Source organism: Camelina sativa, chromosome 12 (genome assembly GCF_030686135.1).
Source record: "Camelina sativa cultivar CO46 ecotype springtype chromosome 12, ASM3068613v1".
Classification (NCBI taxonomy): Eukaryota; Viridiplantae; Streptophyta; class Magnoliopsida; order Brassicales; family Brassicaceae; genus Camelina; species Camelina sativa.
This window is the reverse complement of record NC_141891.1, coordinates 48,679-62,778: the sequence shown is the minus strand read 5'-3', so window position 1 is coordinate 62,778 and position 14,100 is coordinate 48,679. Positions and strand designations below refer to the sequence as shown.

The 14,100-nt window shown below is 42.0% G+C and overlaps 5 protein-coding genes and 1 pseudogene across 17 annotated transcripts; 3 read left to right on the top strand and 3 right to left on the bottom strand.

Moving 5' to 3' along the window:
- Nucleotides 1-78: 78 nt before the first annotated feature.
- LOC104729134 (alpha-1,3-mannosyl-glycoprotein 2-beta-N-acetylglucosaminyltransferase-like) lies at nucleotides 79-3,612 on the top strand. 10 transcript variants are annotated; one of them, XR_015574738.1, is made up of 19 exons: nucleotides 79-215; nucleotides 313-363; nucleotides 500-587; nucleotides 751-813; nucleotides 912-949; nucleotides 1,030-1,106; nucleotides 1,186-1,231; nucleotides 1,311-1,373; nucleotides 1,468-1,534; nucleotides 1,602-1,670; nucleotides 1,762-1,831; nucleotides 1,938-1,999; nucleotides 2,097-2,187; nucleotides 2,269-2,358; nucleotides 2,611-2,673; nucleotides 2,747-2,785; nucleotides 2,887-3,057; nucleotides 3,143-3,269; nucleotides 3,344-3,612. XR_015574738.1 is itself a non-coding variant. In XM_087478735.1 (19 exons), exons 1-18 carry the CDS (start codon nucleotides 144-146, stop codon nucleotides 3,257-3,259), a joined length of 1,341 nt encoding a protein of 446 aa, XP_087334861.1. In that variant the 5' UTR covers nucleotides 79-143; the 3' UTR covers nucleotides 3,260-3,269; nucleotides 3,344-3,612. The 10 variants fall into 10 exon arrangements, 4 of the variants coding, with proteins under 4 accessions (XP_087334861.1, XP_087334859.1, XP_087334860.1 ...); XR_015574735.1 differs by having other exon boundaries at nucleotides 2,097-2,195; nucleotides 2,265-2,358; XM_087478735.1 differs by having other exon boundaries at nucleotides 2,265-2,358.
- LOC104729135 (calcium-dependent protein kinase 26) lies at nucleotides 3,376-6,767 on the top strand. 3 transcript variants are annotated; one of them, XM_019233858.2, is made up of 12 exons: nucleotides 3,376-3,515; nucleotides 3,701-3,761; nucleotides 4,000-4,107; nucleotides 4,234-4,309; nucleotides 4,445-5,009; nucleotides 5,097-5,240; nucleotides 5,312-5,464; nucleotides 5,538-5,653; nucleotides 5,733-5,900; nucleotides 5,995-6,219; nucleotides 6,302-6,444; nucleotides 6,532-6,767. In XM_019233858.2, exons 5-11 carry the CDS (start codon nucleotides 4,475-4,477, stop codon nucleotides 6,413-6,415), a joined length of 1,455 nt encoding a protein of 484 aa, XP_019089403.1. In that variant the 5' UTR covers nucleotides 3,376-3,515; nucleotides 3,701-3,761; nucleotides 4,000-4,107; nucleotides 4,234-4,309; nucleotides 4,445-4,474; the 3' UTR covers nucleotides 6,416-6,444; nucleotides 6,532-6,767. The 3 variants fall into 3 exon arrangements, 2 of the variants coding, with proteins under 2 accessions (XP_019089403.1, XP_019089402.1); XM_019233857.2 differs by having other exon boundaries at nucleotides 3,996-4,107; XR_015574732.1 differs by lacking the exon at nucleotides 6,532-6,767 and having other exon boundaries at nucleotides 3,996-4,107; nucleotides 5,740-5,900; nucleotides 6,302-6,359.
- LOC104729136 (uncharacterized) lies at nucleotides 6,631-8,196 on the bottom strand. The gene is made up of 4 exons (XM_010448031.2): nucleotides 7,920-8,196; nucleotides 7,186-7,802; nucleotides 6,904-7,104; nucleotides 6,631-6,816 (listed from the first exon to the last, which is right to left on the bottom strand). Exons 1-4 carry the CDS (start codon nucleotides 8,131-8,133, stop codon nucleotides 6,775-6,777), a joined length of 1,074 nt encoding a protein of 357 aa, XP_010446333.2. The 5' UTR covers nucleotides 8,134-8,196; the 3' UTR covers nucleotides 6,631-6,774.
- A 153-nt stretch (nucleotides 8,197-8,349) lies between these two features.
- On the bottom strand, nucleotides 8,350-11,105 carry LOC104729133 (uncharacterized). 2 transcript variants are annotated; one of them, XM_087478738.1, is made up of 5 exons: nucleotides 9,728-11,105; nucleotides 9,378-9,640; nucleotides 9,119-9,256; nucleotides 8,736-8,960; nucleotides 8,350-8,645 (listed from the first exon to the last, which is right to left on the bottom strand). In XM_087478738.1, exons 1-5 carry the CDS (start codon nucleotides 10,305-10,307, stop codon nucleotides 8,541-8,543), a joined length of 1,311 nt encoding a protein of 436 aa, XP_087334864.1. In that variant the 5' UTR covers nucleotides 10,308-11,105; the 3' UTR covers nucleotides 8,350-8,540. The 2 variants fall into 2 exon arrangements, with proteins under 2 accessions (XP_087334864.1, XP_087334863.1); XM_087478737.1 differs by having other exon boundaries at nucleotides 8,736-8,969; nucleotides 9,728-10,535.
- Nucleotides 10,911-11,601, top strand: LOC104729131 (uncharacterized). Its single transcript, XM_010448020.2, has 2 exons — nucleotides 10,911-11,185; nucleotides 11,311-11,601. The coding sequence occupies exons 1-2, from the start codon at nucleotides 10,911-10,913 to the stop codon at nucleotides 11,534-11,536; spliced, it is 501 nt and encodes a 166-aa protein (XP_010446322.1). The 3' UTR covers nucleotides 11,537-11,601.
- A 185-nt stretch (nucleotides 11,602-11,786) lies between these two features.
- On the bottom strand, nucleotides 11,787-13,378 carry LOC147930065 (uncharacterized; annotated as a pseudogene).
- Nucleotides 13,379-14,100: the final 722 nt, after the last annotated feature.

Below are 14,100 nucleotides of genomic sequence, written 5' to 3'. Positions count from 1 at the left end.
CATCTCATCTCACCATCATTTTTTTTTTCTTTAGAACGAAAACGATGCCGTTTCAAACATAACTAGCTTTTGCTTAGCTCCCTCCCGGCGGCCAAAAAAAAAAGAAAAAAAAAAAAAAAAAGTTCTCGTCGGTCGAGAGAGCTATGGTGAGGATGATGACTTGTGACTTCAGATTTCTTCTGATTCCGGCAGCTTTCATGTTCATCTACATCCAGGTCACAAAATCAATTCTCGCTAGATTTTGGATCGCTAGCTAAATCCACAATCTAAATCTCAGTACTTGTATTATGTTTCTTCTTCTTATTCTTCTAGATGAGGCTTTTCCAGACGCAATCGCAGTATGCAGATCGCCTTGGTTCCGCTGTGAGTTACCTTCTTCTACTTACTTATTAGACTGACTAACTAGGAATGGTGTGTTTCGAGATATATCAATCAACTCAAATGGTGTGTTTCGTGTTTGTCTTGAATTTTTTTTTTTATATGTATATCTGATCTGCAGATCGAATCAGAGAACCACTGCACTAGTCAAATGCGAGGGCTCATTGATGATGTTAGCATCAAACAGTCACGCATTGTTGCTCTCGAAGGTACCTCTTTCCTGTTTCCCTCATTCTTCTTTCTTTCCTCCCATCACCATGATTTTCTAACCTAACCTATTCAGGATGGATTACTAAACCTTATATATTACTATATGAAGTTATTTGAATGAACTATAATACTAATGCATTTCTCTGAGTATGTTTGTTGCAGACATAAAGAACCGCCAGGACCAAGAACTTGTGCAGCTTAAGGATCTTATCCAGACTTTTCAAAGTGCGTTTGCTACTCCAACTGCAAAACTCATTTTTCTTGCTTTCTTTTTTTATTAGCTAGCTTTGCTTGATTTATGCTTATTTCCTTCCTTCTCCCAGGAAGAGGAATTGCAAAACTCACTGACAGTGGAGGACAGGTCTGGATATGAAGCTGCTTTTCTTCGTATTCGTATCTGCTATCACTTGCTATAACCTGTTTCTTGTTTGCATTCAGCAGATCCCTGTGGCTGCTGTAGTGATTATGGCGTGCAGTCGGGCAGACTATCTTGAAAGGACAGTTAAATCTGTTTTCAAGTGAGCATACCATAACTGTTTTTATTCTTCTAGTAAATCGTTAATTTCAAGTGTCTAATGACTAATTCTTTTTTTACAGATATCAAATTCCCATCGCTTCAAAGTATCCTCTTTTTATATCTCAGGTACTTAATTGCGGAGTATGGCAAGCAGGGTGGTGGTCTCTTATACTGTTTTATAACCATGGTCTTTTCCCCCTAACAGGATGGATCTGATCAAGCCGTCAAGAGCAAGGCGTTGAGCTATAATCAACTAACATATATGCAGGTATATTTTAATCTAGTGTGATTTTTCTCCTTACTGTACAAGTAATTTGGTCATGTAGACAAGTGAGGATGAAGGCTCTTTTCCCCTCTTTTAGCACTTGGATTTTGAACCAGTGATCACTGAAAGGCCTGGTGAACTGATTGCTTACTACAAGATTGCACGTAAGGACTGGTTTCTCCCCTATCTGCGTCCCTGCAGCTCCATTACTGAAACACTTTTTTAATACAGGTCACTACAAGTGGGCATTGGACCAGTTGTTTTACAAACACAAATTTAGCCGAGTGATTATACTAGAAGGTGACGCATTTTTACCTTTCATACTCACTGTACCTTGCTGTTCTGCGTTTGTGCAGTATTGTTTAAGAGGGGTTGTGTGTCTCTTTAACAGATGATATGGAAATTGCTCCAGACTTCTTTGATTACTTTGAGGCTGCAGCTAGTCTCATGGATAGGGATAAGTATGTTACCTACTGAAGCTAGATTCTTATGGCATAAGGTTCCACAGATTATACAAGTGTTTTTTTATATTGTTTTCATTCTTTTCTGGATGCAAACATTTGTTAGAACCATTATGGCTGCTTCATCATGGAATGATAATGGGCAGAAGCAATTTGTGCATGATCCCTGTAAGATTCTTCTTCTTCTTGTTTACCTCGCTTCTCTCTTGCCTGTTCTTTCAATACCTCATTATGTCTTGTTCATGCTAGCTAAAATAATCTGCAGATGCACTTTACCGATCAGATTTTTTTCCTGGCCTTGGGTGGATGCTGAAGAGATCGACTTGGGATGAGTTATCACCTAAGTGGCCAAAGGCATATCCTTATATCCGTTTTTTTCATTCTCGATGACTAAAGTTTGATGCATCTTAGACTTTCCTTAACAAATATCCACTTACTGGGATGATTGGCTGAGACTGAAGGAAAACCATAAAGGCCGCCAATTTATTCGACCAGAAGTCTGCAGAACATACAACTTTGGTGAACATGTTAGTACCGGAAAATGTTAGATATCATACAAGTTTCCATTGTCATAGTTGTACATGCTGTTTCTTTTTATTTCTGTTTAATTGTTCAATGCTTAGTACATATATGACCTCTGCTTTTTGTATGAATATTACAAATGTATTATTGGAGCTTCGTCCTAATATTTCTCAAGACATGGACGTAGACAGTCAAGACCAGATAATACCGTTTTCATTTCACCCTTTCACATAACCTTTGCCATTTTCATCTTGCAGGGGTCTAGTTTGGGACAGTTTTTCAGTCAGTATCTGCAACCTATAAAGCTAAATGATGTGAAGGTAAGCATCAGGGTGTTCTTACCCCTTTTTGTTGCATCACCACTTTTCACTTGTTTTTTATTTCATTTATTAGGTTGACTGGAAAGCGAAGGACGTGGGATACCTAACAGAGGTAATGATTACAGAATTCTGGGAATCATATCTTTTGTTTTCCTTTCGCATGTTTTTAGTGGGTAAATCTAGTTTTTAACTTGTTCTCTCATGTCTACAAAGGGAAACTATACCAAGTACTTTTCTGGCTTGGTGAGACAAGCACGACCAATTCAAGGTTCTGACCTTGTCTTAAAGGCTCAAAACATAGAGGCTGATATTCGTATCCGGTATAGAGACCAACCAGAGTTTGAACGCATTGCAGGGGAGTTTGGTATATTTAAAGAATGGAAGGTAATTTCAGAAGATTGAACTATAATCTTTAATGATTGTAGGTAAAAAAAAAAGTCACTGTTGTGTACCCCCATTCATTGTGCAGGATGGTGTGCCTCGAACAGCATATAAAGGAGTAGTGGTGTTTCGAATCCAGACTACAAGACGGGTATTCCTGGTTGGCCCAGATTCTGTAAAGCAGCTTGAAATTCGAGACTCCTGATGCAAAACATGTACTTCTCCAACCAGCATCATTTACATCCTCACCGTTGCTTACAGTTCTCTGCTAACCAGGTTTCAAACGCAGATGAAAGCAAAAGAAGAATATCGACCGCAGGCAACCTCCTTCTAGCAGCGTTTGCACTTTTGGCTGTATTATCTATGGATGAGTTTGTAGAGAGGGGGGGTTAACTTTAATAGCTAGGAAGCTCCGGTGACCTGTCTCACTGGTTTAGAAGTTATGGGAACCCCTTTAAAGGGTCAGGCTTAAATACATTTTCAGTCGTTTTATAACTGATTGTCTTGTGGGTATCTTACACGAATGCAAATCATTGTATCAAGTTTTTCGTCTTTCCACTTCCCTACGCTTCTATATTGCTAGTGTACATAGTTCTACAACCATCTACAGGTTACAGCTAAATCCTTATTTCGTTGGTCCTGGCAGGCGGTGGAGAAGATTATTGACCGTAACACCCAAACTAATCAATCGGTGTTGCTTCAAAGAAGTAATTTTTATTTCACGCCCACTTTCATTTTTGGATCTTCTCTGTTACATCACAACCGCATCTCCTCCTTGGCCTTCTCCAATTGGAGAGTAACGGGTGAAAGGATCTTTGATATGTCTCATGTGAAGTAAAAGAGCCTTGCTGCATTTTTAGAATATTCTAATAAAAGAGACTATTTTATGGATCTGTTGTTGATGACTAATAATCAAAGATATCTTCTTTTGTTATTTTTAGTCAGGATGTAGGTAGAGACGTTGGGCGAGAATATTGCAAAACCATGTTCAACAAAGAATACACTTTGATCATCGGATCTGCACCAATCTGACTCTTTTATCATTTTTGCCAGGTAATTTACACACCCATCTCTTCTTCTAATTCGCTTCCCATGTTTGATTTCTCTCTAGCAATGCATGCGATTTTGCTCTTGTAAGATAGATTACTAAATTTGTATCCCATCTTTTAATGTTTTCAGATCGTGTTTTATGGGACCTGAGCTGTTTTCCTCTGATGATGGCAAACTGATATGGAAGGGGAGGTGAACTAAGTTGGTAAGGGATTGAATTATGATTTGTTTGATGGGCAATACATGTCATTCTATTCTTTGGCTGCTCGATCTGTCTCGAGGCACTTACAAGCAAAACCATTCTTCTAAAATCATTTGGACTTTCCACGGTTTGTTTCAGCACAAAAACTGGCAGAAGAAATAAGCCACAATGAAGCACAGCGGTGGGAACCAAGCCTGCTATGTTCTTGGTCAAAAGACCCCAAGCATCCGAGATCTCTACTCCTTGGGACAAAAACTAGGTCAAGGACAGTTTGGGACGACTTACATGTGCAGAGAGATCTCAACAGGGCGTGAATACGCGTGCAAGTCTATAACAAAACGAAAGTTGATTTCCAAGGAAGATGTGGAAGACGTGCGGAGGGAAATTCAAATCATGCACCATCTGGCTGGTTACAAGAACATTGTCACCATTAAAGGTGCGTATGAGGATCCTTTGTATGTCCACATCGTGATGGAGCTCTGCTCAGGTGGGGAATTATTTGATAGAATTATCCAGAGAGGGCATTACAGCGAGAGAAAAGCAGCTGAACTGATAAAGATCATTGTTGGTGTTGTTGAGGCTTGCCATTCGCTTGGTGTCATGCATAGAGATCTAAAGCCCGAAAATTTCTTGTTGGTTAACAAAGACGATGACTTCTCTCTTAAAGCCATTGATTTTGGGCTTTCCGTGTTCTTCAAACCAGGTGAAAACATCTCTACTGCATCTTTTGCAACATATCTTCATATCATAGAATTTCAAACTTGCTACATCCATCATCTGCAACTTTCAGGTCAAATATTTGAGGATGTCGTTGGAAGTCCGTATTATGTTGCTCCTGAGGTTCTGCTCAAGCACTACGGACCGGAGGCTGATGTGTGGACGGCAGGGGTCATACTGTACATATTGGTTTGCGGAGTCCCTCCGTTCTGGGCAGGTATGCACCCAAATGAAACAAATGCAGTAAGGCTTTCAAGGTAAAAAATTCTTATATATTTTGCTCTGCAGAAACACAGCAAGGGATATTTGACGCAGTGCTCAAGGGACATATTGACTTTGACTCTGATCCTTGGCCCCTAATATCTGACTCTGCAAAAGACTTGATCCGCGGCATGCTATGTTCCCGGCCGTCTGAGCGACTGACAGCTCATCAAGTATTGCGTAAGTCTAACCCGTTTGTTCTCATTTCATGTCCTGAATAGGTGTATCTGCTAGCTTACTCAGAATTTTGCAGGCCATCCTTGGATCTGTGAAAATGGAGTTGCACCAGACAGAGCACTCGATCCTGCTGTGCTTTCTCGTCTTAAGCAGTTCTCTGCAATGAACAAACTAAAGCAGATGGCTTTAAGGGTAAGCACCCACACGCAAGCTGTTTCCATTAACATACTATGAATTATTTTTTCCATAAACATCTTCTGATGTGATTCAGGTGATAGCTGAGAGTCTCTCCGAGGAAGAAATTGCTGGATTGAAGGAAATGTTCAAAGCAATGGACACGGATAACAGTGGAGCGATTACATTCGACGAGTTAAAAGCCGGGTTGCGAAGATATGGTTCTACCCTCAAGGATACTGAGATTCGCGACCTTATGGAGGCTGTAAGCACTTTGCTCTGATCTGATATTCTATGTGAGTACAGTACCTGTTTGAAATCAGTATGTTAAGTATGAATCTGTGACTGTGATTTACCAGGCGGATATTGACAAGAGTGGGACCATAGATTATGGTGAATTCATTGCTGCAACAATCCATATGAACAAATTAGAGCGTGAGGAACATCTCCTCTCAGCCTTCACGTACTTTGACAAAGATGGGAGCGGTTACATCACAATCGATGAGTTACAGCACGCGTGTGCTGAACAGGGAATGAGTGATGTTTTTCTCGAAGATGTGATCAAAGAAGTCGACCAAGACAATGTGAGAGACATGCATATCCTCTGGCTTGGAGATTATATGGGGTAAAAAAGGCCAGGGATCATTTATCTTCTTCTTGTTTCAGGATGGAAGGATTGACTACGGAGAGTTTGTAGCTATGATGCAGAAAGGCGTTGCTGGAAGAACAATGAGAAAAAGCATAAACATGAGCCTCAGGAACAATGCCGTCTCACAGTGACAAAATGGCGATCTCACAATTATGTACAGGTTAGCCCTTTTCTCAGTTTTTGCTAGGTGAATTTATTTCGAATTCTTTCCCAAACTGACAGTCTACGAAACCTTCATTGTGGATAGAGCTGCTGACCCAAGAGATGCAAAAGCTACAAAGCTCTGCAGAAATATGGTCTGGATCCTTCCCGGTAAAGATCGAATATCAATAAAGGCTCTGCACTCTAAAATGAACTGATATGTATTAACTGAATCAACAAATAGGAAGTCATATGAGATTATTGTAAATTGACTTATATGCACAGATTACATCCTATAACAAAAATATAATAAGAATGATTACTGTGGATTTAAATGATAAATTCATCATCATACATCTAATAGAGCAGTCTCTCTTCCCATTGTTACCTCCTGCACAAAGTAAAAGAGATATACTAGTGAATGACCACAAGTTGCAAGGAGAAGAGTGGTTGTCAACAGAGAAGATTATCGTGTTACCTTTAGCTTAGAATCGCTAGAGAAAACGCAGCTGGATGTGGTAGCATGGCCTGGCTCAAACACCCATCCTACTGAAAATACTCTATCGCCGTCTTTGCTTTCTTGGAGTGAGCACCACAGCTCTTGCGGAAGCAGTAGAAGATCCTTTTCTTCTCTCACAATCTCAATAACCTTCTCGCCAGTAAGGTGTTGAATACAACCCTGAAAATACTCACAAAATGATTCACAACAGCGACCATCCAATGGATGTACACATTTGCAAAAAAGAACAGGCTTACTCACGGAATCAGAGGCGTGGAAGCTAGTGGTAGCAAGTAGACCTCTCCAAGAACCGGCAACCACTGAAGCTGCTGTGGTAGGTGTAGAAGCAAACCCGGAGCTACGGATGGCACAACCTCCAAGCTGATCGCCATCTCTGAAGGGACCGTACCACTGCTCACGGAAAACTTTGACACTCTGCAACGACATGTTGGTCTCAGCTAAGCTGACAACCTGGAAAATCCTCACGCGAGACTCCTTGTCATTAGGATTGACAAGACAATGCTCCACCTCTAGCTGGTTGTTACGCAAAGGCCACACAGCGACATAGGAGCCAGTGTCAGAATACGAAAATGCTAATGCAGACCCGATGGTCCTCTGGTCGATGGTGTAACGGGTGGCTGCGTCAGCTTCACATCCAACGGTGGGGAGGAGTTTGATGGACTTGTAAAGAAAGGTGTGTGCGTGGGGCTGGGCAAGAGTGGGACACTGCGTCTGCCAATCAAACACCTTCACTTCCCATTCTCGATAGGCTTCTGGAACCACTGATTCAGGTAGTTCAAGCGGTTTTCCTTGGCGTGAAAAATCTGCTCCGAAACCGTCCCATTCGCCAGACACATTCTGAGCGAACTCCGACCACGCTTTTAAAAAAAAAGTAAAAAACCCCATTGCACAAACAGAGACGAAAACGGAAATAAGCCTTAATTCGATGATTCACCGGAAAGCATCAATTATACAAACTTTAAAGGTGAGCTTACGATTGAAATCAGGGGCAGGCCGGCTCTGCGCCAGGGCACTATCCGAGGAGATTTCAGCTGAACAAGAAAGAGGGGCTCTGTGAATAAACCCTCCTAAAGCAGAAGAGAAGGGAAAGGAGAGAGCTTTAGACAACGGCGGCGACCGAGGCGGAAGAGCAGGGGCAGTTGTACGGCTCCGCCATAAGAGGGAGCTTCCAGAGGACGTCATCATCATTTGGGAGCAGAGCAGAGCCAGAGACTCTGTATATTCTTTGATTACCTTAGAAAAAAAAAAAGAGATAGCGAAGAAAGGTTTAAATTTTAAATTGATTTCGTACTGGATCATGCCAATGGGCCTATTTCGTACGGCCCATCAACGACAATGGAAAGAAAAACTGAGAGCACTCTGTCTGTGTACTCCGATAGAGATAGATACTGAGAGTTTAGCAGCGAGAAAATAAAACTTGTGTTTGAGTGGAAAACTGGTTGAAACACAATCACAATACAGTTTAGAAAACTAGAAGAATGATCAATTTGCAAACCACAGCCTGGTCTGATGTACCACACACATGATATGATCTTATTGATTGTACACATTTGCTACAGGAAGACTTGAAATGGGCTGTACGCTACGCAGACCCTTCATAACTCATCTCGTGAATCACTTTTGCTTTCATAAGATGCATAAGCTTTGATGATTGAAACATACACGTCAATGCCCTTCAAGTACTCAGCTTTCCCCAGATACTGCAGCAATAAAGCAAAATGATGATCCTCCAAACGATTGAGCAAAGTGAATCAATGAACTTAATTATTGTATATGCAACCAGGCGGTACCTCATTGTGGTCATGAAGCAAACTGGGAGTGTTTGATATGGGAGAGAACCCAAACGCAGGCACGCCAGCCTTGCGAAAGTAGCGAGCATCCGTTGATGCAGGGAAAATCTCAGGCTTACTGGTCCTACCTCCGGCTTCCTTGACAGCATTTTCCAAGAGCCCCCACCACGGATTTGAATCATCTGCTGCTGTGAGGAACTTCTTCCCCGTAAGCTTCTGCTTGAACTGCCCCAGCTAACATATCTTAATTAGTTAAAGTTGTCTAAAAGAAGTCCTCTCACGTAACTTGCATCTGACTTTGTCTAACTATGCTATGCTAGGGGGGCTTTGAGTTTGCCTTCATCAAGACTAATTCATTGACAAGGAAGAGATACAGAAATTACCTCAAAGGACATGTTTCGTGATGCTGGAGCCCATTCCTCCACCAAACGTCTTTCGAGTGCTTCAGCATCAACGCTGGGTGGGATACGAATGTCGAAACCAGCTTCTGCCTCCGATGGTTGCAGATTCATTACGAAACCCTTGAGGAAATAAAGAGAGAGCCCAATTTGTGTGAGATGATATTGCAGTAGTAGTAACATCTACCACTTGGGAAGATAGAGATACAAAAGAAAGGGAGACAAGACAAGTAGTAGTAGTTACAGTTGGAGAAGGTGTGCCAGCCTTGAGGAAGACCATGTTAATGTTGACGACATCGCCTTCAGCAGTGCCGCCAGCTTTGAGGAGATCAAACTGGGAAGCTCTGAATCTGCGAATGCTCTCAATGCTTTTGAGGAGATTCTCCATGGCAGAGTTATCATAGAGCTTGGCACCATGGCCAGGTGGACCTTTAGCCTTAATCACCAGCCACCAGGGACTCCTCTCTCCATAGAATACTCTGTAACTCTCACTAGGCGATGGCAGGCCTGACACCACCACACACACACACACACACAGCTTTTTGTTAATAATAAAATTAAAAAAGAAGATGAAGAAGAATCAAAGAGCTGTACCTTCGTCGAGCACGACCGCGATGTTCAAGGTCTTGAAGAAGTCGGATTCGGCGAACTTCTCAGCGCCATCGTGGCCGCCGATCTCTTCATCGGGGACGAAGGAGAGGTAGACGGATCGGAGTGGCTGGAAGCCAGAAGACTGGAGCTTGCGAATGGCCTCGAGGTACTGCATCCCGACGCACTTCATGTCCTGGGAACCCCTGGCGTAGATGTTGCCGGTGGTATGGTCGACGTGAGCTTGGAGAGGGTGGTGGGTCCACTTGGACTCCTCGAAGGGAACGACATCGGTGTGGGAGTTTAGGAGAAAGGCAGGGAGGGTCGGGTCGGAGCCAAGCCATTTGAGGAGGAGAAGAGGCTTTCCCTTGACAAGTTCGATCGTCTGAGATTCGAGGGAGAGGGGTTTCGCCTGAGAGATTATAAAGTCAACGGCTTTGTAGTAGTCCGGGTTGGGTTGAACCGTGTTGATTCGGAGATACTCCTGGAATCTGGAGACGATCGCATCGTCGCCGGCCACCGCAGAGAGGAGGCAAAGATGAAGAACAGCGAGAAGAAGAAGAAGAAGAAGATTCATCATGGCCATGGGGGAAGGCGAAGAGGAGGATTCTTTAGTTCTGCAACAATTACAACCACTCAACAACCATTACTCAAGCAGCAGCAAACCATTAAACCATCAGATACTCTTATTAGAAAATAATAAAAGGAAGAGAGAGAAGGAAAAAAAGAAAGGAATCGTTTCTTTCCCAAATCACTTGAGAATCGATTCTCAGAACAAGTGTGACATGTGTCACTTGTTAAGTGGAACAGCAATGAGGAAATAAATAAATAATAATAATTTATGAAAAAAATATTTTTTTTAGTTTTTTTGAGAAACGTTGAGTCGTTCTCGATTAATGATGCTCTTAGTCATTTTAGTCATTAGAAATATCGAAATTAATTAAGGGGCTCACACACGACATGACAAGACAAAACAAAAACATACAGTATTTTTTTTTAGTTAATCTAATGATTATGGTGGATGAGGATGAAGGCCACGTGGGAAAATGGTAGTTTTGTGAATAAAAAGAAAGAACAAGGGCAAAAAAAAAGAAAACACGAATAAAATAAGAATAACAAGAAGGAAGAAGACTCAGTCTCTCGAGCAGCAACAGCAGGGGCAGAGGGGATCGAGCGAGAGTCGAGAGAGATGGAGGAGTGTATGAGGAAACTGGCCTTGTGGCACACGAGAACCTTCAAGCCCGTTATGACCCACGACGAGCTCGAACCGATCTTGTCCACCATGGGCTTCATCCCCCAGGACTCCCTAGGTTTTAAAGAGTACGTTTTCCTCTCTTCTCCCACCACCACGCCCAGGCCCAGGCTCCCCTATCCCCACATCGACGGCCTTCATATTACCACCTACCAGGCCTTTATAGACGCATTGGCCTTCTTTCTTGATGTCTCCGATCTCTTCCATGTCAGGTTGGTTTGGTTGGTGGGAGAATCATCATCTCTTTATTACTATTATTACCAAATCAATTATGGATGTCTTCTCTTCTTTTTTTTTAACTAAAATAATCTCTGTGCCTCCATCCATCCAATTGCAGGGGAATGCCGCTCCAACGTGTCAAAGATAAAAACAGAAAATGGCGTCGCATGGAAGATGATGATACTGCTGTGTTTGTGTACAGAGATGGAACCTTGGACAAGTCGTCGAGCCACAATTTGAGCAGAGAAGAAGAGTCGTCATCTTACACACATGTTCTCATCCACCATAAACCCCTACCTCATTGCACTCTTCTTCCCCTTAAGGACATCACTGTTTGGGTTTGATTTTTGGGTACCCTCTTCACAACAAAACCTGCCTCTTAGATATATATATATAATAATAATTCCTACAATACTAGTTTCCTCCTACCTTTGTCTACTTCTTCTCTCCTTCATCGGATTCAAAGTGGGCCGCCAAATGAGATGACGGTTGATGATCCAAGCCCTCCTTACTGGTTTTGTTTCCACCAAAACTAGACTAATACACTTGAGTCTCTCTCTCTCTCTTTATATGTCTTTATCTTTTCTCTTCAACTCAAAACTTGTATCCTATTGATGCTCTACTCTTTTTCTATTAACACGTACAAGTGTACGTAGATTCTTTTCTTACTTCACAGGAGCACCAAAAGAAGGAAACAAATTTTTAAATTAAAATCAAGTTAGAGGATTCTCGACTTCCTAGCTACTATTATGTACAATAATAACAGAGCCAAAGCTGAAGAAGATTGAACAAGGCTGTTTTGTTTCAACTTGCTGTTTTAGTTTGGTGTTTGTCGGAAAAGGCCCGTGTGATTTTTTTATACGTTTTGGTAAATGGGCAAACAAAAACAAAACCTAAGCATAAAACAGAGTTTGAGGTTTAAAAGAGAAACAGAGTACTATTAGTCTTTTATAGGTGGAGATTGATGTGGAAAGAAAGAAGTAAGGTACCGGGTGGGTTAAAGGACCACCTCCCTTGTGATGATCGCTGAGTCGTCGGACGATGCCAAAGTCGTGCTTCCCCAAGAAAAAGACGCAGTTTTCAGGTACCCCGTACAAGCTAGCCGGGAGACAGAAAGATTCAGCCTTGGAGAGGAAAATGCTGACATCTCCAATGTCTTTAGTATACACAGCGTTTCCTTCCTCGTCTAGCCTCAACACAAGGAAATGGTCCCATTCCCTAAAACTCTTCCTAGGGGGCCTGCTCTCTGTGTACCACTTCAACATAAAAGTCTCACCTGTGTTTCTCGACTCCACCAAGTAGTGTTGCTTCATGCAACACGCTGCCACTCGCTCTTTGTCATTTCGGGATGATCAGGAATCTGCAGCATCTTCAGCTTGGGTTTGCGCTTGTATTTCCCAAGATCCCATGATCCTGTGTAGTGGCCTCTAGAAGCGGGCATCGAAAACATCTCCTCTCTCTTGGAGTACATTACATTACATGGGAGGAGAAGAAGCTGGGGTCTGTGATTCTGATGTTTGTCCACTTGCAGTTTCTTTGAGCAGGCCTGCAAAAGCTGAGTTGAGGTCCCATGAACTTGATTGCCACGATACATTCTTCATCCTCCGGAGAAGAAGAGGACATGGCCACGTTGGTTACAATGAGGCAGAGTTACAAGACGAGGCAGGGAAATACGTTTTGGGTTTATATCCGATGCACTCAGGTTTAGGTCGTCTTGAAAATGTACTACGCATTCTTGAAAGTTGCTACCCAGCCATGGGAAGCTCCTATGGTTCCCATTTCCTTGAGTAACTCCATAGGCACCTTCTTTTCCGTAACCCTGTCACCATCCACAACCAAGAGCATGAATCTTCAGATTTCCAATATCCCCCCATCTCTCAAAGATGGTTCAGCGCACCCAGGATGTAATAGATGGAAGAAGACGAGAAGCACCGAGCCGTGAGATGTGTCTGCGTTAATACATGATAGTTAATAGATTAGACATGAAAACAGAGAAAAAATGCATCATCCCGAGAGTCCGAGACGATCGGAGGCAGCTTACCCGGACGGAGAGCGAGAACCGGCTGAGAAACGAAGACATGATTAGTGATAGTTTCTCCTAATTAGATATGTATCTTATTATATAATGTTAGACAACCATGGAGAAAACCTCGGCTCCGCCTTTATCTCTTATGGAAAGAACCTTGCGTCCAACCTCCGCCACCATGAAGAGAACCTTGGCTCCGCCTTCCTCCCTTGGGAAGATAATCTTGCGTCCAACCTCCTCCACCTTCCTCCCTTGGGGAGATAACCTTCTTCACCATAGAGAGAACCTCGGATCTGCCCTCCTCCTGTGTGGAGAGAACATGTTCATGTCTTTTTGCTATTTTAAAATGGCTTGCTCCGACAACGAATGAAATAAAAAACTTTTTTCTAACGTCACAAAATCTTTTGATAGTTACTAATGTAAAATTTCACATTGTATTCGTAGAAGTATCTTTGACACACCATGATGTAGTCTCTCTCTCTGTAATGCCTCAACCGCCACCTTGCTTAGTGAGCCAATGTCCACTCTCAGTCCATAGGCCCACCTTCTTGAGTGGGCCTTACATCTATTCCCGGCCCGTGGACCCACCCATATTTGATGGCCAGTTTAAATTAATTTGACATAATTAAAAAAAAAAATAGAAAATTATAAGCACCGTAATATATGAATCTCAAATAATTCAAAGATTAAAATATAAATTAAATAAAACAATCTAAAAATACTACAATAAATTTTAAATTTCAGTATTAGGAAAAGAAGACGCATATATTAATCCTTTTTTGGGTCAACATTAAGTAACAGAAAATTTTGGTTTTAAAAAATAAGAAAAATTTACATTTCCATTAAAAAATATTTCTCAATTAAACAAAATTGGAAGCAATG